Source organism: Mastigoproctus giganteus, chromosome 7, assembly GCF_048544385.1.
Source record: "Mastigoproctus giganteus isolate SK-2022 chromosome 7, ASM4854438v1, whole genome shotgun sequence".
Taxonomy (NCBI): Eukaryota; Metazoa; Arthropoda; class Arachnida; order Uropygi; family Thelyphonidae; genus Mastigoproctus; species Mastigoproctus giganteus.
This window is the reverse complement of record NC_143581.1, coordinates 187,050,442-187,072,875: the sequence shown is the minus strand read 5'-3', so window position 1 is coordinate 187,072,875 and position 22,434 is coordinate 187,050,442. Positions and strand designations below refer to the sequence as shown.

Genomic DNA, 22,434 nt, shown 5'->3' with positions numbered 1-22,434 from the left:
AGACGAGCTTATATCTGCCATAGGCTTCTGAGTCGCTTGATAATTTATATGCATCCCATGCATTTTTCTTCACTGTCACGAGTTTCATTAGTTCATCTTAGAACCAAAGTTACCTTATATTATGCATTACTGGACGCCCAACTCAATTATTTAGTAAATGTATGGGCACGAGCAAATATAGCTGAAATAAGGGTCATGAACAACTTAATTAACAGGATTATGAGGCTTATAATGCGAAAAAATATTTGAAATGACTTGAATAGGAGAAGGCAATTTTTGTTAAATATAAAATCCTTTATCCAGTTCAAAAACAGAATTTAAATTTGTTTTGAGCATTAGCAACTAAGACCATATTGCTCCGGGATATGCGGTGGTCATTCCCTGACCTTTCCGCATTCTGCGTATTTGGTGGTGATGGGCTCGAACCCCGGTCTAATCAAGAAGCGTGTGTTATCCACGGCTGCTCCTTCCACCTGGCTACGGAGGCGCCTTTTTGAATTTTAATCTTGAAAAATCTGAACATTAGTTTTGAGGAGTTGAAGGAGCAAAGGAATTTCTCACATAATTTAAGGAACACAAAAGCAATTGTTTTGCCTCACATTAGGGTACTAAATAGATTTGGAGACAGGCATACAATGAATATAATAAACAATTTGTTGACTAGTGTCGATTTCAGACTTAGGAGAAGTTATCCTATTTTCAAATTAAAAATTTTATTAAGAAAACCTTTGATACTTAATGATTCAGTAGATTAGAATTGCTATGCATAAACCTTGCTATCTCTGTTGCAGAGTGGAATGTTCTATGTGTTGTATGTTAAATAATAAATTTGTATGGAAAACTGTTTTATGGGATGAACGTGTTATCAAAAAAATTAATTTTCTTAACAAGTTTATACAGTTTAAACAATTTTTAATAAATTGTTTTGTATTATTATTATTATTATTATTATTATTATTATTATCTTATCTTATCTTCCTTCATGGATTAGGCCATCCGCCTAATCCATGAAGGAAGATACGGCATCCCCCTAATCCATCTGTTCTTTGGTCTTCCTCTGTCTCTTTTTCCTTTTGCTCTCTATATATATAAGCTAATTTAGGGAATCTATTATCTTCCATTCTTTCTACATGTTCTTTCCATCTTTGTCTATATTCTATAATTTTGCCATTAATTGAGTAAATCTTTAATTCCTTTTTCTGATATTTACGTTTGGTATTTTATCTAATTTTGTACATCCTTTAACATATCTTAAAAATTTAATTTCTGCAGCTTGTATTCTATTAATGTCTATTTGCTTCATAACCGTAAGGAAGTGTTGGTATTGCCATTACTTTGTAAAATTTCAATTGTGTTTCTTTCCTTGTTTTCTTAGCCAGAGTTCTTTTTATTGTTTCACATATATTTTGAAATTTCGCCAATTTCTGGTTCATATCTTCTTCGACATCATATGTTATATCACATCCTAGATCAAGAGAGACACTCTACAGTTACTCACTTCACTTCTTGAAAATAGAATAATCCGGCTTACTGTCCACGGCCAAACATACGAGCGATGTGTCTCTTCGGGCGTGCCACATGGTGGTGTCTTATCCGGCCTCTTATTTACAGTGTTTATCTCGCCGCTTGTTGAGTCCAGGCATGATATTCTATGTTATGCTGATGATATGAAACTCCTCACACTGATTTCTCCACATGATGATCTTATCATGATAATAGCATGAATTAGCAATATACTCCTGGAATTTGCAAACTACCTCAACAAGTTTAGACTAAAAATAAATCCAGAGAAGTCTGAATTTATGATATTCTCATTAAAGAAAACGCCTTCCTATATTCAGCCAACACTATGCAATTTCCCCTATTCCCATCGTCAAGAAACATAATGATTTGGGGGTTGTTTTTGATCCTAAGCTCTGCTTTGGTAACCACATGGAAAAGCTGCTCACCCAGTCAGCTCGACTCCGATGGATGGCCAAACAGCATTTGCATTATATTAATGAAGTAACGACCACCAGAAGATATATAAAAAGCACGGTATACTCTCCGCTTCTATATGCTGCAGAAGTATGGGCATCTGCCGCCCCTAGCACAATTCGACCACTCTTTTCTACTGAGTTTTGGCTCTTAAAATGGGCCATAAACAAACATAAACTTCCTCCACAGTTAAGGACAACTGAAATGGCCAGTTTGATAAAAATTCACAGGCTTCCGACGCTGATTAGGGTGAAATGCCTTACCACAACTGTAAAAATGATCACTGGGAAGATCTCGGCACCATCATTCTGGGAACCTGTGCTCTTGGAGAGTCCCTCAGCCTTCCCTCAGAGCGACTCCAACTCTATGCCCACATCTCAGCCGTCTCCACCTATCCGATAGGTTTCTGCCATATCAGCTACTTTCATGTGCCCAGTCTTTGGATGCTGACCTTAATAAGTTTCTAGTGATAAGGAGTACAGACGCCGCATCCTTAAATTGTACTTCCCTGTCCCTGATTCTTCTCCTTGAAGCTCGCCTTAACGCCGCAATCCAGCAATGCGACATGAAGATAGAATAGAATAGAATCTTTAATTGCAGCAATGATAGACATACAATTAGTCCCGTCACGGCATGGTGGTGCCAGGGGTTTACAAAACATATTTACAAAAGATACATGAGAAAAACATAAGTTACATCAGATACATGAGAAAAACATAAGTTACATCAGATACATGAGAAAAACATAAGTTACATCAGATTATTAACAAAGAACAGTTTTACATTTTCAGTTCGACGAGGATACCCTTCCTGTATTTTTTATTATTGACCACTTCTTGGAGGTCCCCGTCGATGGCTTGCAGTGAGGGCAGCATTTGCTTTGGCTGGAATCTTTCGGTTAGTATTAGCCGGTTACGGTTTGCTAGCAGCTGTGCTGAAGACCGGAAATAAGGGGGAGGAACGCGCCAAGAGCAGTGATCCCAGAAGTTCGGCTGTGTAATATAAAAAGTGTAAGGAGGATTGGAATGGCGTCTATTTTTAGCTCTTCCTATCATTCAATTACCAACGGAAGACAATGAGAAAGTTCATTTTACGAAGTCTTGGTTCCGTGGCATGTTTTTAACATTGCGCAAAACCTCTATCATGATAAATGGTGAAAAGTGTACATTCCTCTATGGGATCTCACAGTAAATAGTTTTTAATGCTCGCGACTCTTTTTCCATTTAATCCCATTATCACTTACCGCAAACAGTAAGGAGATAACTTCTCTTAAACAAGGTTTTCAAATTCTTCTTGGACGAAACGAAATTTTAAGAGGGATATCTTACCAGCTTATTACTGGCTGGATGTATATAGTTAGCACGGAAATTGGACTATCAAAATTGACGATTATTTTCTAACTAAAAACTACTACACACAAGTTGAGTTGGATAAATGCTAGTACTTTGGCTATGCTGCTACCTATCAAAAATCTTAAAACAGCCTGGCGTGAGATACGAAAAATATATGGCACGTCAATAGTCATTCTCGCTCTGACTACGCATTAAAATATACATTCTTCTTAGACCTTTATGATTAATCCATGTACAAAATATTTTAAACGTTATACAATCTATTTATGCAGTCGAATGTGATGTTTAACTGCATACAAATTATGTTTCTGAACACATTCCTGTCAGTCATCATATGTATCCCTTTCAAAAAAAACATTTCCTTTCCTGAATTACTCGATTTCTTGAAGCTCCCTGTCATACGTACAACTGGGTATAAACGAGCATCAGCACATAATGGTTAAAGAATTTCGAGTTGTTAATTATGCACGCATTAAATATAATATTTAAGAAAAAATCAAGTATTAAAATCGATTTCCATAGCGATCTTTACAGTTTATATTCATTCTAATCAAAGAATCAGTGAGAAGGAGTAACAGTGCTGTGAACTAAGTGGTATGTCAGTCTCTGAAAAAGGTATATTGAAAAAACATTGACTGTAAACAAAGGTAAAACTTCAGGACGAATGCTATAGATCCTATTATATTAAAAATGGTTTTCATGTGACAGTATATGATCCCACTGAGGACGATAATGGGATCAGTTCACCATTGGACTCCGAGCAGACTCTCTTTCCCTGGATTGGAAATGCGCTAAAGTAACCCTAAACCAGGATGTAGGTGAGAGAGACATTATGAACAACTATAGACTAAATAGTTTTACTTCTGTGATAGGCAATTCCCCATAATTCCTGCATTGTATCCTAACTGGAGGCTCTGTTATTTTACCCACCACAGAAGTTAAAATCACTATGATCCATTTGGAGAGGAACGGAATCCTTAATGGGTCATAATGGATTCATGAAGAGGATGTCTTGCACAAACAATCTAGTTAATTATTATGACGAAGTCATAAAACAGTAGGATGCAAGAAACATCTTTACTATTATTTATCTTGGTTTCATTAAAGCTTTTGATACGATTCCCCTTGAAAAGCTACAATATAAACAGGAACAAAGTACGATTAATGGAAAGATCCTTCGTTAGATCAAGGCTGGTTAAAAGATAGAAATACAGCTGTCAGAAATATATATTCATAAGGATAAACCACTTCACCAATGTGAAGTCTCTCGGAGATCAGTACTGGAGACAGTTCTATTTCTTGTAATCCTTATTGACAGTGATAAGGGAGGGCAGGGGAAGTTTGCGAAGTTTGATGACGATTTAATGATAGAAAGGATGAATAACGCCGATAACTAGGCCATATTACTTCAAAATGACTTATTTCCGCTACATGAATAGTTTTAAAAAGGGTAACCGGAAATGTGATTTTTGTAATATAAATGTTTGCGCCTTAAAAATAGAAATCCAGTTATCGGCAAGTTATTGGGAGCGAAGTTAAACATGGTTCAGAATGAAAAGGGCTTATGAGTTACAATTCAATTCAATAAAAAATTATCTTGCAGTGTAAACATGTAGCTTAGAAGCCAAATGGGGCCTTGTCTATCATATAAAATCTCCGAAATCAGGGAAAAAGATGTCATTATCTTATTTTTATAAGACGATGGGGATATGCATTTAATTGTTGAAATCTCGAGCCGACTCGAAAAAAAAAGAGAATTTTCAAAAAAGAGGGCTATAAAGAGTACAAAGAAGGCAACTAGAGTAGATGAAGGGTGCATCGATACCCATATACCTTCCGTGTGCATCGATACCCGTGTAAAGAATGGCTTCGAAGGTGCAGACCTCTAAACTTGGCAACTAGACATCATTAACGAAGTGCGGTTGGAGGTGTACAAGCCCCTGAAGAGCATCAGTAAAAGGAATGGGAGCGGTATATTTCCACTGACAGAGGAGAAAATAAACAGAGGGAAGCACAAATAGAAATATCTGAACAGTAATAGACCAGGCTTTGCCTGCCACAATAGTCGAGGTTGACAGTTTGGTAAATTTCAAAGCGAAATTGGATGGTCACTTCTTCACGATGGGGAAGCTAGAACTTTTCTTTGAAAGATTCAGAAAAAGTCCGCTTCCTTGCATCATTTACTCAGTGTGATACTGTTGCTAATAATAATACAATTTATATAATGATAAATCCCTTAGAAAACGATCCGCTTGACAATCCGACAGTTTTTCCAGTAATAAATATCAATATTTATTACTGGAGAGTAAGCATGGCTGTTACTTTGCACATCATCGAATATTTCCAATCGACATTCCAGCCGACAGCATTCATCTCCTAATACAAGGGAATGAACCATGTCTCCTGCAGAATTCCTAGGAGGATATTCCAAAAAAGAATTCATGTGAGGGCAAAAAATATTTTTCGTAAATTTATTCGTTATGAGTACGTTCAAGTAATTTTTCTGATGATCGGCGTGGTGAATAAGAAAATGACTTGAGGACTGCAACGACATCGTTGATAATTATATCGTTTCAGTCTGCAAATTCAAATTAAACATATCATGCTTTCTTTTCAAGAAAATATGGTTTTTCCGATAAGAATTAAGAGGATGGAGATACAGTTAATTAGGACCTATAATAAAATTTATGCCATTGCCTTTTCGGGAAATATTTCATCTCCTGAAGTTCGGATTGTGGTTCAAAGAATTGCAATCGCGAATTGTGCACAACAGAACAGACCTTTTGTATGAAACCATCAATAAAAAACAAGGAAATCGACAAGCGCACACACACTATATGATAAAGAGCTTTCGGGCACTCATCCGCAAATATTGAATACTCTGCCAGAAGTCCCCTCCCACTGTGGATATGTATCAACTCAGACAAAATCACATAAATAAAGGTAGCTGTGCCTCACGTGTCCTCTAATCAAAATAGGGAGCAGGACCAAGAGGCCACAGGAACTTTAGACAACCGTCCGTAGAGAACTATGTATCTGCATACCCAATTGTAGGATAACCACCATACAGCGCAAGGGACGGCAGACGCTGGAATACAGGCAAAGCTGGTCGCACTATGTATTAAGGTTTTTGAATTCCAAGTCCTGTTTGTAGTATTTTGCTGTATTTCTTACAGCGTATTTCAAAAGTACCATGCATTTGACACAGCATAATTGTACAAACTGAAGCCGCCCTGGCAATGTCAATACAATAGAGAATTATCTGAGTGAAATGTTGCAAAAGTGTCATTAGCGATAAATCTCAAATTATGAACGAAACAACAGCCAGAGGCGAGGGGATTTAGAGAATATATATTTTTTTACATAATAATGAAAACAGCAAGCAGTAAGAAAACAGAAAAATAAAATAAATAAGGAAGTCAGGTAGACACGATGAGACGAAGCTGAAAATTGGCCTGCAGTTTTACACATATAATTCATGATAAACCACATGAATTGGTGTGCGATATGTAATGGTCTATCATAACAAACACGAATGAATAAATTCTCATTTTATTGCCAAGAACAATACAGGCACCATCACAACACCATCACGGGCTTATGGAAAGAGGCGTTGAGAAAAAAATTAATAAACTGATGCTGGTAATTCAGTCCCGTTTATTAGGTTCTCCTGCATAGTAGCAGGAGTACACCTAAAAAACAGCAAGTAGGTTCCTGCTTAGAACTCAGGACAACGTGTATTCCTCATAATAAGTACCCAACAAAGTGCATAAAGCGTGCCATAGAGACGCTACTTCACGGTTGCTTCCTACAGTTTTTGCGAATTGAAAAGTATCATATTTCTACTACCAACAGCTCAGAGTAAAAATCTACAACCAAACAGTTCCCACCTTATCCCACGGGTGCTTCATTGGACTGAGATATCTAGAGACAGTGGAGACCACTGTCTCCAATTTTGCTGAATTCCCTGTCATGTTTCTGGAAATAGTTCTGACCTTGTGACATTACGCATTGTTCTGGTAGAAGAATCCATCCGCTTCCCTGCAGCTGTGAAGAGATGTGCCTGGCTTCTTCCATCCCAACCAAGTGTTCTTCCATCTGAAAGAACTCGACACATCAGTAAATTGTTTCCATTTGTAAGTTTTCATTTGGAATCCAATTTCGATGCAGCAGGTTGTCTGTAGCATCGAAATGTCGCTCCGCTAATATCAAGATGCGTAGTGAGCACCACAAAAACATTCTCCACATCGTTATGCCACTATCACCAAACTACATTGTTGTCATGTGGAACGGCGAATCCACGTATATGGCTTATTGGACCATATTCTAAGCCTCCAATCAGTGCGACACACTAGGAACTCTGATTCATCTAAGCCCACCGTATGCATGATGAGGCATGACGAGTTGTGTGTTCTGAAATGCTTGTTTCGTAACCACTGTTGTATTGGATCGGGTTGTTATTTGACTGATTACAGCGTTTCTGTTAGTGCCTTTCATGAAGTCATATTTCCACATGTTTATCTGGAGAGTGAAAACATATTCGTAAAGATGGAGATTTATATGATGAGAAAAACTCTGGTTGCACGACTACATTTAAAATTTCAGAAAACTGATTGGTCTGGTCTCCAAATTTGTACAATATTATTCTGTACGATGAACGCTTCCCTGCAGCCATGAATGCGTGGATCCCAACCTTAAATTTACAATCCTGTCTCTACAACTAATTCATCTTCCCATAGTTGTAAAGATTTTTTAACTTCGATGATTCCAAGTAATTGATGATAAACAAATTCGCCATTCCTTCATATGAAAGCCAAACAATGAAAAAAGAGAAAAATGAGTTAATGTTTTCTTTATATGTATAATTTTTGCTTGTTCGTTTTTGCACATTTTAAGCCTTGTGATCCAACTTCCCTATACACCCACTATGAGACAACCCTCAGATGCGAAGCATACCGGATAAACCATCCCATACTGTATACGATATACTGAAAGGAAATACTCGAAACGTAAGACGAATATTTACCACAGACCACACCAACTTCTGCACTCGGTACTCATGAACGCTGCTCATCTCCTTATTGAAGTTTTTCTAATTTCTAATAGTGCGAAATCTAAATGCAGAAAACCATTACTTCTAAATAATCGTATTATTACAAAAGTTGGCTACGTGATGGGGTGAAGCCCCTAAATTACTTCCTTTATTAGGAACTGTAAAATTAATGACCACTGATTGGGCTTATCAAATAAACAGGCGGATTTTTTTTTTTATCATTTCCTGGCGCTTTTATTTCATATATCCGGGATAACATTTTTACTTCCCACAAAACTTATCAAATAAAAAAATGGCAAGTAATTAAGATTACGAATAGTTTAATGTATACAGTTCGTCATTTTTCAGGCCCTTCAAAAAATATTAATAATTCATCAATTATAACAAAAAAATGAGCAAAAGCGACTTTTATGAGCGAACTGACAACACCTCGTTATGTTTTACTCAGCTTGAATGCTGCTAGTTGGTGATTCCCAATTCAATGTCTGTAAATTATTTTAACGTGTCATTATAACAGATAAGGGATTCTGCCAAGACATAAGAAAATGCCTCCTTCAGATGGAGTGTAAATCAAGTACGACCGAGAATCTATACCAAAACCGAGCTTATACCACAACCTTTCAAAAAACTCTCCTTTTAGGATACCAATCAGCAAATGCATGTTGAGTACAAAGGCACGAACTGAAGTGCCATTTCTTAGAAAGTTTCTTATTTCATATTTTAAAATACCAACTCTGACCTTTTTATGGTTTATATTTGTTTAATATTATTTAAAATATTCATTCTTTAAATAATATTTTTACGAATAAGTCATTCGCATTTCACGTTAATGAACACAGGGAGAAGGGCTCTTCGGTGGACTTTGAAATCGGGGCCCAAAATTTCCAGCTTCTTCGCTAATAACACGTATTTAAATACGAGAATGCCATGCAAGATTCGTTTACTATAAATTTCTGTCGTTTACGTTTAAAAAAATTAAAATAAACATTTCTTGACAAAACTCTGATAGTCTTTATTTTTCATTCGTTTCATACAAATTATGTATATTTTGATATGAATTTCTTGATATGTCAATATGCAGAGAGACGCATCACCCTTGTTGCTCTTTGTGCCTTAGTGATTTGGGTAACGGCCCCACATGCACATCTGAAACAGTATATCCGACTGGAGTACTGGATATTAAAATGGCTTAGCCGAATATTTGGAACTTCCTCACCATCTCCAAGACAGCCTCACTCTCAGTGCTGAAAACAACTCCATTTGTTCTTAAAATACGCCCATGCTAACATACGTTTAGCAAGAGTTCTTGGAAAATAAACACCCTCGTTAAACCTATAACGGGAAGGCTTGATGCTCCAGACATCCATAGACTCATCATCGAAAATTATAGACCAAGTGATAGAGCAGATATGTCCCTCCCTTGATCAGCTGAGCTGTTTGGATAACATGTTACCATCTAACGAACTTGATTAGCCAAACCCACAAAGAAACTACACGTAGTCCTTAATAATCATGAAGTACAATCCACATTCCAAATAAATGATTTAGTCTACAATGTATTTTGAAAGAATTGAAGCTCTTTATACCAAGGATCAATTACTTGTACACTCAATACGAGAATAAAACAACATTCAACGTCCGTCCTTGCGTCCCGCTCCTCTGCTTCGGAACTTGCCTTCCATGTGATCAGTGAAGGTCACTCCTTTCTATTCAACGAAGCAAAAATACTTAGCATCCAGCATGGTTACACCAAATTATTAATTGCTGAGAAATTAATAATTTGTTGTAATCGTTGCCCTTGAAATTAAATTGCATCAAAATTCAGTCAATGTAAGTCGCCCCAACCTCATTCCAGATTCATGGTCCTTCACAGACATGTCCCAAGATAACAACTAATCTCCATGCTATAAATTCCGTCACAAACCGGTGGTTTTACTTTCCTGTGATCATGACCCTAGTCGAAAATCCCCGTCAGCTTCAGGGAAGCAACACAATTCTTTTAATTTCTTAACGTGTCAGAGGATTCTTGGTGTTTTGTTTTTTTTATTTTTATTCTACGATCTGTTCGATGATCTGTTCTTGGTATCTGAAGAGCAGTTCAGCCGTTCATTATTATTCTGCCCCACCAAGAATACCACCTCCATCTTAAGTGACCCTTTCTCTGATGTTGGAGAGAAATTACTGTATTTCTCCAGGTCTCCAGAAGAACCAACGTCTAGAATCTGTTTATAGGCTTAAACAGGACTCAGCCCGTCACCACCAAATACGGAGGATGCGGAAAGGTCAGGGAATAACCACCGCATATCCCGGAGTAATATGGCCTTAGTTGCTAATGCTCCTAAAAACCAAATAACAAAACAAACTAACAAAACAAACAGGACTCATCGGAGTTCAACTGTATCTAATTTTGTGGCAAGCTGTACGAGTTACACAACATTTTCTACCATTAATTAAGGTTAACTTACGAGTTGACCTTAAATAATTGTTTGATCAAATTCCATTTGGTGTTTGGCAAGTAAGTGGTTTTTGATAAATTTAGGAGTATTTGTCGTATTATTAGAAAGGAAGGCTTTGTAAATTTTTCCTGGCTGTTACTTGATAAGTTGTTTCTTTGCAGTATTGTAAAGCGAACTTCAGTCATCTCACATGGTGTCCGTTTTCCTTTAAACAGTCACAGTGGATATTAGGCCTCTTTACTGACCTTCAGACATTCGTTGTGAGACGCGTCTCCATTGCCATTCAGTTTAATTTAGAAAATTTAAGATAGAGAAACTTACCAAATTTAAAATAAAATACGAGTTTAGTAAAATTAAGCCAAACTTGTACTAAACTGTCTGGTAATCGAATTCCTTTGTGCTTCCATAAACCATGGTCATGTTGTGGCTTCTTGATAAGTTATTATGTACCTTGGTTTACGATTATTTATTTATATTTTTCTTCTATCTTTTCTATGCTATCAGTGCGATTTATTTGATCCCATATTACAGCATTAATTTTTACTTAACTCGCTGCTCATTTAAATAAGCAGTTATTATTTAAAAAAAACAAAAATGTTTATTTAACCTAATTTTCTCTAAAAGTGTATTTTATTATCACCTCTCTTTTATTAAGTAAAATTTCGTAGAAAACCCTTCTAGGTCAACCCTACCCCACGGTTATTTATATATAAAAACTGTGTGGTACTACAGTGGATACAATTACATAGCAAAGCGATCTGGCATGGTCCTGTTGAAATAAATAAGGGTGTGTACCAAAGCACTCCCTCATCGCAGGTAGTATCATATTGTCCAAATATTCAGGTAGGCTTATGGATTCATGATTCTCACCACAACCACTTAATTGCTTCGGCCATACCACGAGATCTAACGTCACACTTTAACCATATCACCACCGAATTTCATTGTTGACACGAATCATTCCAGCTGAAATCTTCAAGTCATCATTCCTGATGTTTGGATTATGGGCCACCGCTCTTCCACTAAAAGCAATGTGTGTTTAACATCTGTTGAGACATTAACTGCAGTTGAAACTTTATTCCATCGTTGAATTACAAAGTTTTTTGGAACATCTGGAGTAATCCCTTTCTCACGAGAAATGAACTACCGTGATTTTCCTGTGCTTTTTTGAATGGTTGTGGTAATATCCTCACATTTCCATTTCATGATATATGTCTTTAAAAGTGTGTTCATGGGCCGATATGACTTCTATCTTGTGCCCTGCAGAAAAACCCGTAATAACTCATTGGAGAACCCCACTCCCACCTCCTCAGATAGGCTATCAACAGCACCCAATGAAGAGTTCTTTAGAAATTTCTCCAATTTTCGACGGTAAACAAACTCAGACCTTTTCAAACGAGTGTCAAACGAAGATGTATCGTGTCCACTAGACTGCCACGAAAGACAGGTTCAATGGACATAAGGGGGATCCAGATATTTGTTTCCAGGGTAGTGTAAAATCCACTTTATCTAGGTCTGATAATGAAGATATAGTTTTACTGGTAAAAACTTACTATTTAAGGAAACATAACTAGATTTTTAAGTAGTTGAAATGATCGCTTCACAGTTAAAAAGGAGAAAACAAGAAGAGAATGAGAAACAGAAAAATAGCTTTATATAGCGAATAACTATTCAAGAAGTAATTATAGAGTATAAAGATGAAAACAGTGGCAAAGTGCAGAACAATCAGAATGTAAATGCTGGAAGAACTATTTCTTAACTAAAAAGAAATCTGATTGAATCGATTATCAAACTGCTTGAAGTGATTGCATAAAAGATGTATGTCGTCCATGTTAATGGCTGTTCAATGTGAGAAATCTTAACGTTCTTCTAAAATATTTTTTAAAAATATATACATTCTTACTTCACCATTTTGATTCTCAAATAAGCATGTATGAATGAAACCAAAAGTAATCTTGAATTAAAAGAATTTTACGTTATATTTCAAAAACGATTTCATCTCTTCTTTTACTTTTTTATTAGTTATATTCTCAAGAAAACAACATTTATAATATCAGTTGAAATGGTGACTGGATAAGTATGTGGATTAGAAACTAAGGAATACTTCTTAGCATTAGTTTCATTTTCTTCAGAATTTTGAAATCAAATGTTGCTGCGCACTCCCATCACCTCTTCAACGAAATCCTTCATGCACTCCTTAAAATGAAATAAAAGCATCACCATATATTGCTTCTGAGCATACTTATTCATCATATTTTAAATATGAAATAAAATTAGCTATATCGTATTTTAAATATAATTTTATGCATCATATTTTAAATTTAAGAGTTTGTGTTAGTTCATTTATAATTATTCTAAAATTAAAAGTGAAACATTATTCGAGGTTTTTCTTTTTTTTTTTAATTAAATCAATTTCTTAAATTTCAAATAAATTTAACAGAAATAAAATTTTAACGAAACTAAATATGAAATTCAATGGCTACTTCAATACAAGATTTATGTAAGAAGAAAAAAGGCTTACCACAGCTTCCTTGACATCTTCACTGTCTGGCGCCTGAAAGTGGTAAAGAAATAACTCAGAATTACTTTCTTCTCTGGGCATGCTTAAAAACTATCAACCTGAATTCAAAGAATTTGTTTTGAGGGGAGGGGAGGGAAAGTTAAACGGTTTTAAAGGAAGGGTTAAATGTCTATGCATAACTGAATACATCGAAACGAATTACCAGTTTGTATTGCGAACTGTAATGAAAATTAGACAACTTAGGAATTACTCAAACTAGAATTTGTTTTTTTGCAATCTTTAGAATGATAAAATCTGCTTAATGACTTCAAACCTGGATACGTCTGAAGTTCATCTTTAGACAGAAACGAAAGAAACAGGTTTGAATAAAAAGTGGGTTTTTTGAAAATTATTTTGTGCAATGACTGCGATTCATATTCAGAAATGTATTTTTTATAAGAATCCTTTGTTTTCGTTTACCTGTAATTCATTTCAATTTAGGTTAAATTAATTTAAGATAATTATTGAGAAAACTAACAAAAATTGATAATAACAAAACGTATGCAGGAAAGCAGAAGAGCTACGGTCAGTCAAATAATAATCCAGTACAGCTGTGGTAACCGAAGAGGCATTTCCCAATGCACGACTCGTCTTAACTTCTTCTTTAAGCAGGAAAATGCACCATATCACAATGCCAGAATTGTACAGAACTGGTTCCAGGAACACGAGAGTGACTTTTGAAGACTGGACTTTTGGGGGGTTTTTTTTTCAAAATACAAATGGTGTGTTCTGACTACTTGATATATAATCAACCCATTGTGGACCATTCCGAATTGGACTGTTTTGTATGGGGCTAAATGGGGTTATATTTTTATTTTCAATTAGGTGCTAGAGTTTAGACAGAATTAACCCTTGAATGGGTGTACTCTTCCCTGTCTTTGGGCAAGAAAAGGGGGATGGTTCTTTCGCAAGAAAGCATTCGTAAGCTGGATACTAAACTAGCCGGCGCCAAGTGGCAGAGATGGTTAAAAGTATCTGCAACTGTCTGGGTGAAGTGGCCAGTCACTTAATGTAAACAATGCATCCGAACACTAAACATGATACATGAATTCTATTACACTGATTAGCCTTTATCACTGTTAGACATATCGAGCAGTAGGTTTTGATTGGGAGCCCTTTGGACAAGAGATCTTCCACTATCCAAATTGCAATAACGGTGGGAAGCAATTGAAGGCACATGCATCTCGCTAATACATAATTGCATCCATGGCATTACGAATGCAGGATTTTCTGAAGGCAAAATTGAGATCTCCTCGCTATTTGGTAGGTTTACATAATGATGGAGTCTACTCAATGTATTTTATGCTATATTGTATGCTATAAATCCTACAGATTGAAATAAAACTGACCTTCCCACAATTGGCGAGCCAGTTTGTTATTTATTATATAAAGTTAAATACATTCACATCTTGGGTTATACGTTTCAAGTAGATGGAACCGAGAGAGGCCATGGAACTCAATAGCAGTAGCTATTGGGAAGAAGCTATTACTCAGAAATTGGTTGGTTATAAGAAGGGCTTATGAAAATATAGCACTTATGTAATCTATTTTCAACATTTATGTATTCTGTATTTAAGTGGACCTTAGAGGTCTAAATCATGTCGTTACGTAAAATCAAAGGCCTATATACCTGAGTGGAAACAATTGTTTCAAAATGTCTTACGTTTTACGAGAAAAAGAAAAAAAACATTATTGTCCCCATGTCTCCACTTTACAATTTATTTTAGGTAGCAATCGACATTATTTTGTATACAGTAGTAATAAATATTGTTATGAAAGATGTTAATACGTGTTGATGGGAGCCCCTGGAATGTCCCAAACTTGTATACTGACTCCGCAAGTGGACTTTCTAAACACACCGACTTCAAGTGATGATGTGGAATCAGCTGGACACCATAACTGGGGTTATTTCTCTGGGGTAGAAGTAACCCCAGAGAAACGTACCAACTGTGTGGTACTAAACTTAAGGTGGTAGTAAATGAAAAAGACCTGGGAGTAATTGTGTAGTCAGATATGAAGTTTTCTGAGCAATTCAGACAAGCTGCCAGTGCTTGTAATAGGGCTTGTTAATGATATAGAGGAATTTTGCTAGCAGGGAAAAGGAGGTGATTGTCCCTCTGTATAAGGTAAGGCAATGGTCAGGCCACGCCTTGAGTACTGCGTACATGTCTGGAGGCCCCATTTTAGAAAGTATGTAGATTTGCTTGAGCGTGTACAGAGAAGGACAACAAGATTGGTGAGGGGAATGAAGGTATCCTCTTACCAAGAGAGGCTTAAGTTCTACAAATTGCAGTGGCTGGAGACTAGGCACCTGCGCGGTGATGTGATTGAGGTGTATAAGGCCTTGAAAGGGTTGAGCACGCTGAATTCTGATGGGATCCTTCCACTTGTTCAGATTACGAACCTTAGGGGGCATAAATTCAAATTAAGAAAGGACAGATGTAGAATAGATGTGCGGTAATTTGCCTTTAGCCAGCGGGTGGTTAATTGCTGGAACAAACTTCCATCTGTCGTTGTGGAAGTTGATAGGTTGAATAAATTTAAGGAGGAACTGGACAGGCATTTGGAGGGAATGGTGTGATTTTTTTTTTTTTTTTTTTTTTTTGGCTGATGCTGCATAAGCTCATACATGTGCTTTCTTGCATCACATGCCACTACTACTACTACTACTACTACTTTGGAAAAGAAATATGAAGATATGATTGGAGAAACATTTGAAAGGTTTTCATCTTCTTCTACAGACAGAAAAATTCACCTCCGCCATGGGATCCTTAGTCACAACGTACCTTGAAAAAACCTAATTTATTCCAAGGTGTCCAAAGTACCATCTGAAAGTACGCATTCCCGACAAATTAGAGTAACTGAGTTGTCGAATGTAAGGCAGGACAATGCCAGATTAAACGCGAACCAGTGTATCATCATCTTGTGGGTTTCATTTATATAGTCAGAGAAAGCTAACCGACTTATTAGAAGATTTCCTATTCCAATGGGGGCATTTTAACTTTTCATTTCAAGTGTCTTATAAATTGAAAATTTAAAGAAAACCATTTTTATTAAAAGCCAGAAGAAAATTTCTTCAGAAAATACTTACTATATCTGCAGTTTTTTCTTGTATGCATTCATTCACCTATAAATATAAAGAAAGTAAGAGATTGTTAATTACAAGTTGAAAATCACAACATAAAATAACTGTGATTATAAAATCGCTGAGTGCTTTACGTCATTCCACAAAGAATGAAAAAATGAAGATTAAGGAAACTGTGTACAAATTGGCTTTAACCAGCAAAGAAATAGGTTGGATAGACCGAAACAAGAGCATAAAAAGACACAATCAGTTAATGAATCTGGTGATATCTCTGAAGGTTAATTTTCTCCCATAATCAATGATTCGCTGGCTAAACTAAAACATCCTATAAACTAGTCTGAATCTCAACAACTGAAATTTGAATTTAAGGCTCCTAGTTCTGGTTATAACAGTGAAAATTCCACCTTCATTCTTTTTATTGAATCAATGAAGATTCCTAACCTTCTGAGAGCCTTATAAACTCCAATAAGGTCTCCTTTGAGGTATTTAGTTGCGAGAAGCTCTGTAGCCCACATAATCGGAAACTTGAAAATATTGAGAGAGAGAGAGAGAGAGAGAGAGAGAGAATATGACAATGACTTATTGCATCAAGTCTTGGTGCGTCAATTTTTGGCGGTTAAACTTTCTAATCTTAAGTAATGGTAGAATCCTGTATCCGCACCTAAATTTGTAGTACAATAACGATTCCTAATTGAATTTCTTAAAATTTAAATTGGGGTTCAGGGTCCCCCAATTTCTCGATTTCTCTCTGTAATGGATATCTTAATTACAATGAGAAATCAAGAAATATGCGCAATATTTAAGGCAGCAACACCGAAAACGTATTTTCATTATTTGTAATTTGTATAAAAGGTGTCTTGTTTTTGCAAAGTGACATTAATATATTTTTAAAACATTAATTCATTAACATAGATAGGGATGTTATACTGATATAATAGTCTACTAAATATGTTTCAATAAAGTACATACCTCACTTGCAGCGCCTGTACAATAATGATTGACAAACGTTAACTCTGGGTGTTCACTGTCAGGATAGTGTTCCGAGAAACATTGAGAAAGAGCATCCTTGAACTATAGAAAGAAATTTCATTAGATACCCATTTTAGTTAGTCCACATACGGCATAATTTCATTTTAAAATTCTGAGAAGCTGACCAAAATAATTCGGATGGATAAGTGATTCTAAGACTATGGAAGAAGAAAAAATATTATAGAACTGCAGAGATGTCAATCCACAAGTAGCCATAGAGATTGGTCAATGGTCGGTCATCTGCAGATAATGAACATCACTTGATGTAAATGAAAAGATCAGGTTTATGGGCATTGATCATTTTTTTTAATACCCATTTATCAATTTTCTATTTGCATGAGTAGAAAATTTCGGCAATAAAATTCAGACTAAGTAAGAAAGTAAATAATAATGAAGTGTCACTGAAAACACGAATAGTAAAGGTACAACGTGACAGAGCAACAATTCATGCTTTTACAGCTGGTCTGTTAAAAATCGGTTAACTACTGAGTGCCGGGCACTCAGGATTAAGGGTCCGTAGTCACGAATGGTCGTTAGTGTAGTATCTCAAATAGAGAGCTTTGTGGTAACTGAAAACGTTTCTTGTACCCCGTCTTGGCCAGAACTGAGGAACTAACGAAAACGTTGTCTATTTGAGTCTTTCCAGTTGTTCTGAATAAAAAGGGTGGGAAAAGCGACTCCGACTTCTTCCTGGAGAAGCGATTAAAGTCTTGGGGGAAAAGCGACTGGCAGATGAGGGCTGTGCAAGATTCTGCGCAGGCGTCTTGCCACCACCGCCGCCTCAACGTTGGCTCTCTGAGCCAAGGTTGCCGGGACAACTCCAGCTTTGAAAATTGTTAAAAAATACTTCTCTTCGCATAATTTATAAATGACCTTTATACAATTATTAACTAATTACTTAGCAACCTTTTTGTCAACAAAAGGAGAGTTACTTAGTAAAAGAAGAGCGCTACCGATGTGCAATAAAAATTGTTTTTTTAATTTTAACTCAAAAAGTAAATGTGGGACAACACAGAGACTTTTTTTTTTGAAGGCTGACCTAAAGGTTATTACTAATTGTATTTACAGTACACTAAAACTCAGATGACTGCTCAACCAGCGTGTTACTGTTGCTAACATAAATTTCTATGATCTAAAGAGTAAATTTTACTTTACAACATCAAATAACATATTCGGGAACAATAAATAAATGTACATTTTTAATTGAGTAGTTTATTAATTTCGTTTAATTTTTAAGAGAGAAGAGTGCAGTACAAAGATGTATTCTTACCTCGGCAGTGGGTAACTTAATACATTCTGCAATTCTATTTCGGGTTTCTTCGTCCCCTGAAATCAGAGTAACAGGTTTTAATTTATAAATAACTCCATTGAAAAGAACTCTTCGTGTAATCACTGAAGAGAATTTATCTCTGTTTGTGAGTGTTAAGATCAAATTAATCGTATGTTTTAGGTCATGATAATCGTAGTCACGATATTCGTTAAAGAGGAAGGAGACTATATTCAACAAACGTTTGCATTCTGTATTGAGTTAGGATGTTATTCCATCGTTGTTGTCTGCGCGTGTAGCACAGTGGAATCTTCACCGTCCTTCCCACACCTGATGGAAAAGCCTATGGTTCGAATCCCGTTAATTACGCGAGGAACTTTTATGGGTTATTTTCACTCCTTGGCCGAGTTAATTGGTCTGAGGCGTAGATAATAACGTTCCCCGAAATGGAAACTCGGTATTTTGTCCAGCAAAATAGGCAAATCGATCAGAGAACACACGCATTTCATGCACATAATACACTTAAGTAGTGGATTTAAAATTCCAGATGGTCCTACTGTTATTTATTAATATTAATGTTCTGTAATAGTATTGACTTGTAGGCTGTGAGAGTCATCCTAGTAGCTTGGAAGAAAAGCCATATTGGGACTGTTCTAAAGTAATTTCCGAAAGTATTTGTTACTTTGGTGAGTAATGATGATGTTTTCTAAAATCAATGTAAATTTGTATATAATAGCAAATATTTAAGGAGTCCAATGTATGTTGTAGTCAACTCTTTCACGCTTCAATTTAGGTGTTTATTGCTGAAGAATCGTTACGTGGGATTTATTTGACATTTAAGTGTATATGTAAAACAAGGGCTATGGTTGTCCTGCAGAAACTCAAAAATTGCTAATGTGAAAGCAAGCAGAACATATCCCACAGTCCACATACAATGGATTTATATTCTTTGCTGTTCTGAAACTAATGTGAAAGATGTGATGTCTTCTGTGAAGTAGAATTGGGCTCATGAAAAAATTTTCGGATTCAGCGAAAAGAAAATCCAAGAAGGTTTCATTTATATCCTCGTTAAATAGATAAGTTTTGTTTTAAAAGAATTTTTCAATCGTCCCAGTTGGAGTGTTTCCAAAAATCGCTTAGAAAAATTTAATCAATTTATTTTTAAATAAAAACCAAATGTTCACATTACACTTCAAGACCACAACTTTTTAAAACACGCTTTATCTTTTTAAAATAAACAAAAATTAAAAAGTACAGCTCTTTCAGGCCACCTAATTCTACCATTTTGAAATTACAATTACAAATGTCTTACATTTGTAATTGTAATTTCAAATTTGTATATAGTAGCTGTATACAAAAATGTCTTACAGGTATTAGATGAAGATTAGATCGTTAGTCCTACAGGTTTCATAACCCGCTTCTGTAAAATGAGAATCAGGGGCTTCATCGGACTGTCGGTTTTTCCAAATTACGCTCCTATATATTTTGTTGCTCACTTTGCTTGTTCCAAACGAATTCATGGCTTAGGACGCAATGTCCGAGATTGCTGAAGCACGCAAAAACCCTAAAACAGCCCTCTCTCTAAAAACAACTCTCCCTATTCTGAAATAGTAATTTAACTAAGAATTTCTGTAGTCCATAAACTTTTAAAACTCACGTTTGAAGAGAATTCTTGACTTTGAAGATATGTTTAATGAAATTTTAACAACCGAATAATATCTTTTATTAAATGGCCGAAATTCTACTAGAATTCATTTTTCACGCTATGAGGGTAGAATCTACAAGTTGTTTTGAATGAGGGAGACCGTTTCTACCATTAACAAAAGTAAAGTTGTTACGGGCACGAATCTCTAATGAAAACTGTAGCAGACACAGAGAATATTCCAACTTTGGAGTACAAAAAACTTTTAAGTCGATGTTTATGTAAATGGTTTATTTACAAAAATTCGCAACCTTTTCTTTAAAATAGAAATAAGATATTGAATACGCTGCAAGGCATACTGAAATGAGAAACCTATCACGAATTACTTACTGCAGATAACAGACATAATATCTTTTATCCTGGGAGGCTCAGATGTATCTGAAGGAGGTTCAGGAGGTACTTCCTGTCCTGTTGGAAATGCGAATCCAGAACATAACGCTGCACCCGCAAGGAATAAGGCAAGCCGAAAACTCATCTTTCGTTCTTGCAAATTTCGATAGTAAAATACGAATGGAATAGGGTAAGGGCTTGCGAATATCTTTTTATACCAGCAGGTTTCCTTGATTACTTCACACCGGCCTTGAATTACTTCCTTTCCTTTCTCATTATCGCAGGAAATTAAAAAAATAGGTAGAATGATTAAGCTTATCAAAGAAACATTTGGTCATTTATGAAAGCATCTAAAAAATTAGAGTTTAACTCAAATGTTTGATATATCGATTTCGCAGTACATACTTTGCAAGTATATATGATTATAATTATTATTTATTCGATGAATAAATAATTAGTAAATAAAATGAGGGATTACCTCTATGATGTGTTGATAGAACACTTCTGTGCTGATACTCTCTGTTGTTGAATTAACTGTGCAAATAATTTACATGGATTCCTCACACTCGTCGACAAAAATCAATGATCTTATACACCGTAGATTCGGAGGCCAACGGACCGCAAACCCGAACCAAAAATACATTGAATCACCAACCGAAATCTTTGAGTGAGTGAAGATCATAAGTCCATACTTTAAAAACAATTTAAATGCTTCGAAACCAATTTAAGTAATGAGTACGTACTTTAAACACTTTAAAACGTGGAAGCAAGCAGAAAAATGTGGAAGCATATTAAAACATATTTATTTAATTATAAAAACAATGATATAAGTTTCTTTTAAATCCAATTACATTCAAAATCTGATCGCTGAACATTTATTTCTGGAAATGTTCTTTCAATATTTACGTTTTTGTGAGGAATGCAAACAAAATAAATGCTTTCAATATTTTGAAAAATTCAATACTCGATCAATTCTTGTGTATAAAGCGAAGCTTAATCAGTCCGGTTTTGAATATATCAGATTATTATTGTTCCATTTCTTATTCTTTTTTTCTCCATATGGGTGGTGTCTTTTCCATCCCAGAAACGGAGGCCCATTGCTGCTGAGCTATGAAGCCTCTTGACACCATGTCGGTTGGTTACACGATGATCGGGATCGTCCTTAGTTATTTCTGGAGGATGCTGGTGGGGGTTGTGCATCGCGATGTCGTTCAGGTAGGTGGCCATTTCCTTCTTGTCGATGAGGGTTATGTCTGATCCGTTGTGTGAAATCGTCTCATCCGTTGTTATGGCACGGCCCCAGTATAGTTTGTGAGTGGGGTCTCTGGCACGGCCTGAGGCTCGTACTTGTAATGCGGTACACTTTCTTTAATCAACTGGTATTATTATTATTTTTTTTTTTTTTAAATTTTTCTTATATTATTTCTCCCTGATTGGGGGATTACACTCCGTGACGGGTACTGCTACCAAGTACACAAGGTGGTTGTTGTTGTCTGGTGTTACTGTAGGTCGAGGAAATCTCTGACAGTCCTACAGGTGTTCAGGATTGCGACTTTCTGGAGTTCCTTGTATGTGTTCTCTGGGAGACCTATTGCTGCTAGGCTGCTATGTACAGTCTTTGGT

General features: G+C 36.0%; 1 protein-coding gene across 1 annotated transcript; it reads right to left on the bottom strand.

The window, feature by feature from the left end:
- Window positions 1-12,840: 12,840 nt before the first annotated feature.
- LOC150083421 (uncharacterized) lies at window positions 12,841-20,981 on the bottom strand. Its single transcript, XM_090377265.1, has 6 exons — window positions 20,812-20,981; window positions 18,783-18,838; window positions 17,453-17,554; window positions 16,490-16,525; window positions 13,360-13,392; window positions 12,841-13,034 (listed from the first exon to the last, which is right to left on the bottom strand). The coding sequence occupies exons 1-6, from the start codon at window positions 20,954-20,956 to the stop codon at window positions 12,981-12,983; spliced, it is 426 nt and encodes a 141-aa protein (XP_090233391.1). The 5' UTR covers window positions 20,957-20,981; the 3' UTR covers window positions 12,841-12,980.
- Window positions 20,982-22,434: the final 1,453 nt, after the last annotated feature.

Excerpts from the sequence above, each read along its gene's own strand:
- LOC150083421 (XM_090377265.1), bottom strand. The coding sequence starts at position 20,956 with ATGAGTTTTCGGCTTGCCTTATTCCTTGCGGGTGCAGCGTTATGTTCT. Across the intron at positions 17,555-18,782 it reads TTAAGTTACCCACTGCCGAG|TTCAAGGATGCTCTTTCTCA; the intron begins GTAAGAATACAT and ends TTCTTTCTATAG. Across the intron at positions 13,035-13,359 it reads AAGATGTCAAGGAAGCTGTG|GAGTGCATGAAGGATTTCGT; the intron begins GTAAGCCTTTTT and ends TTTCATTTTAAG.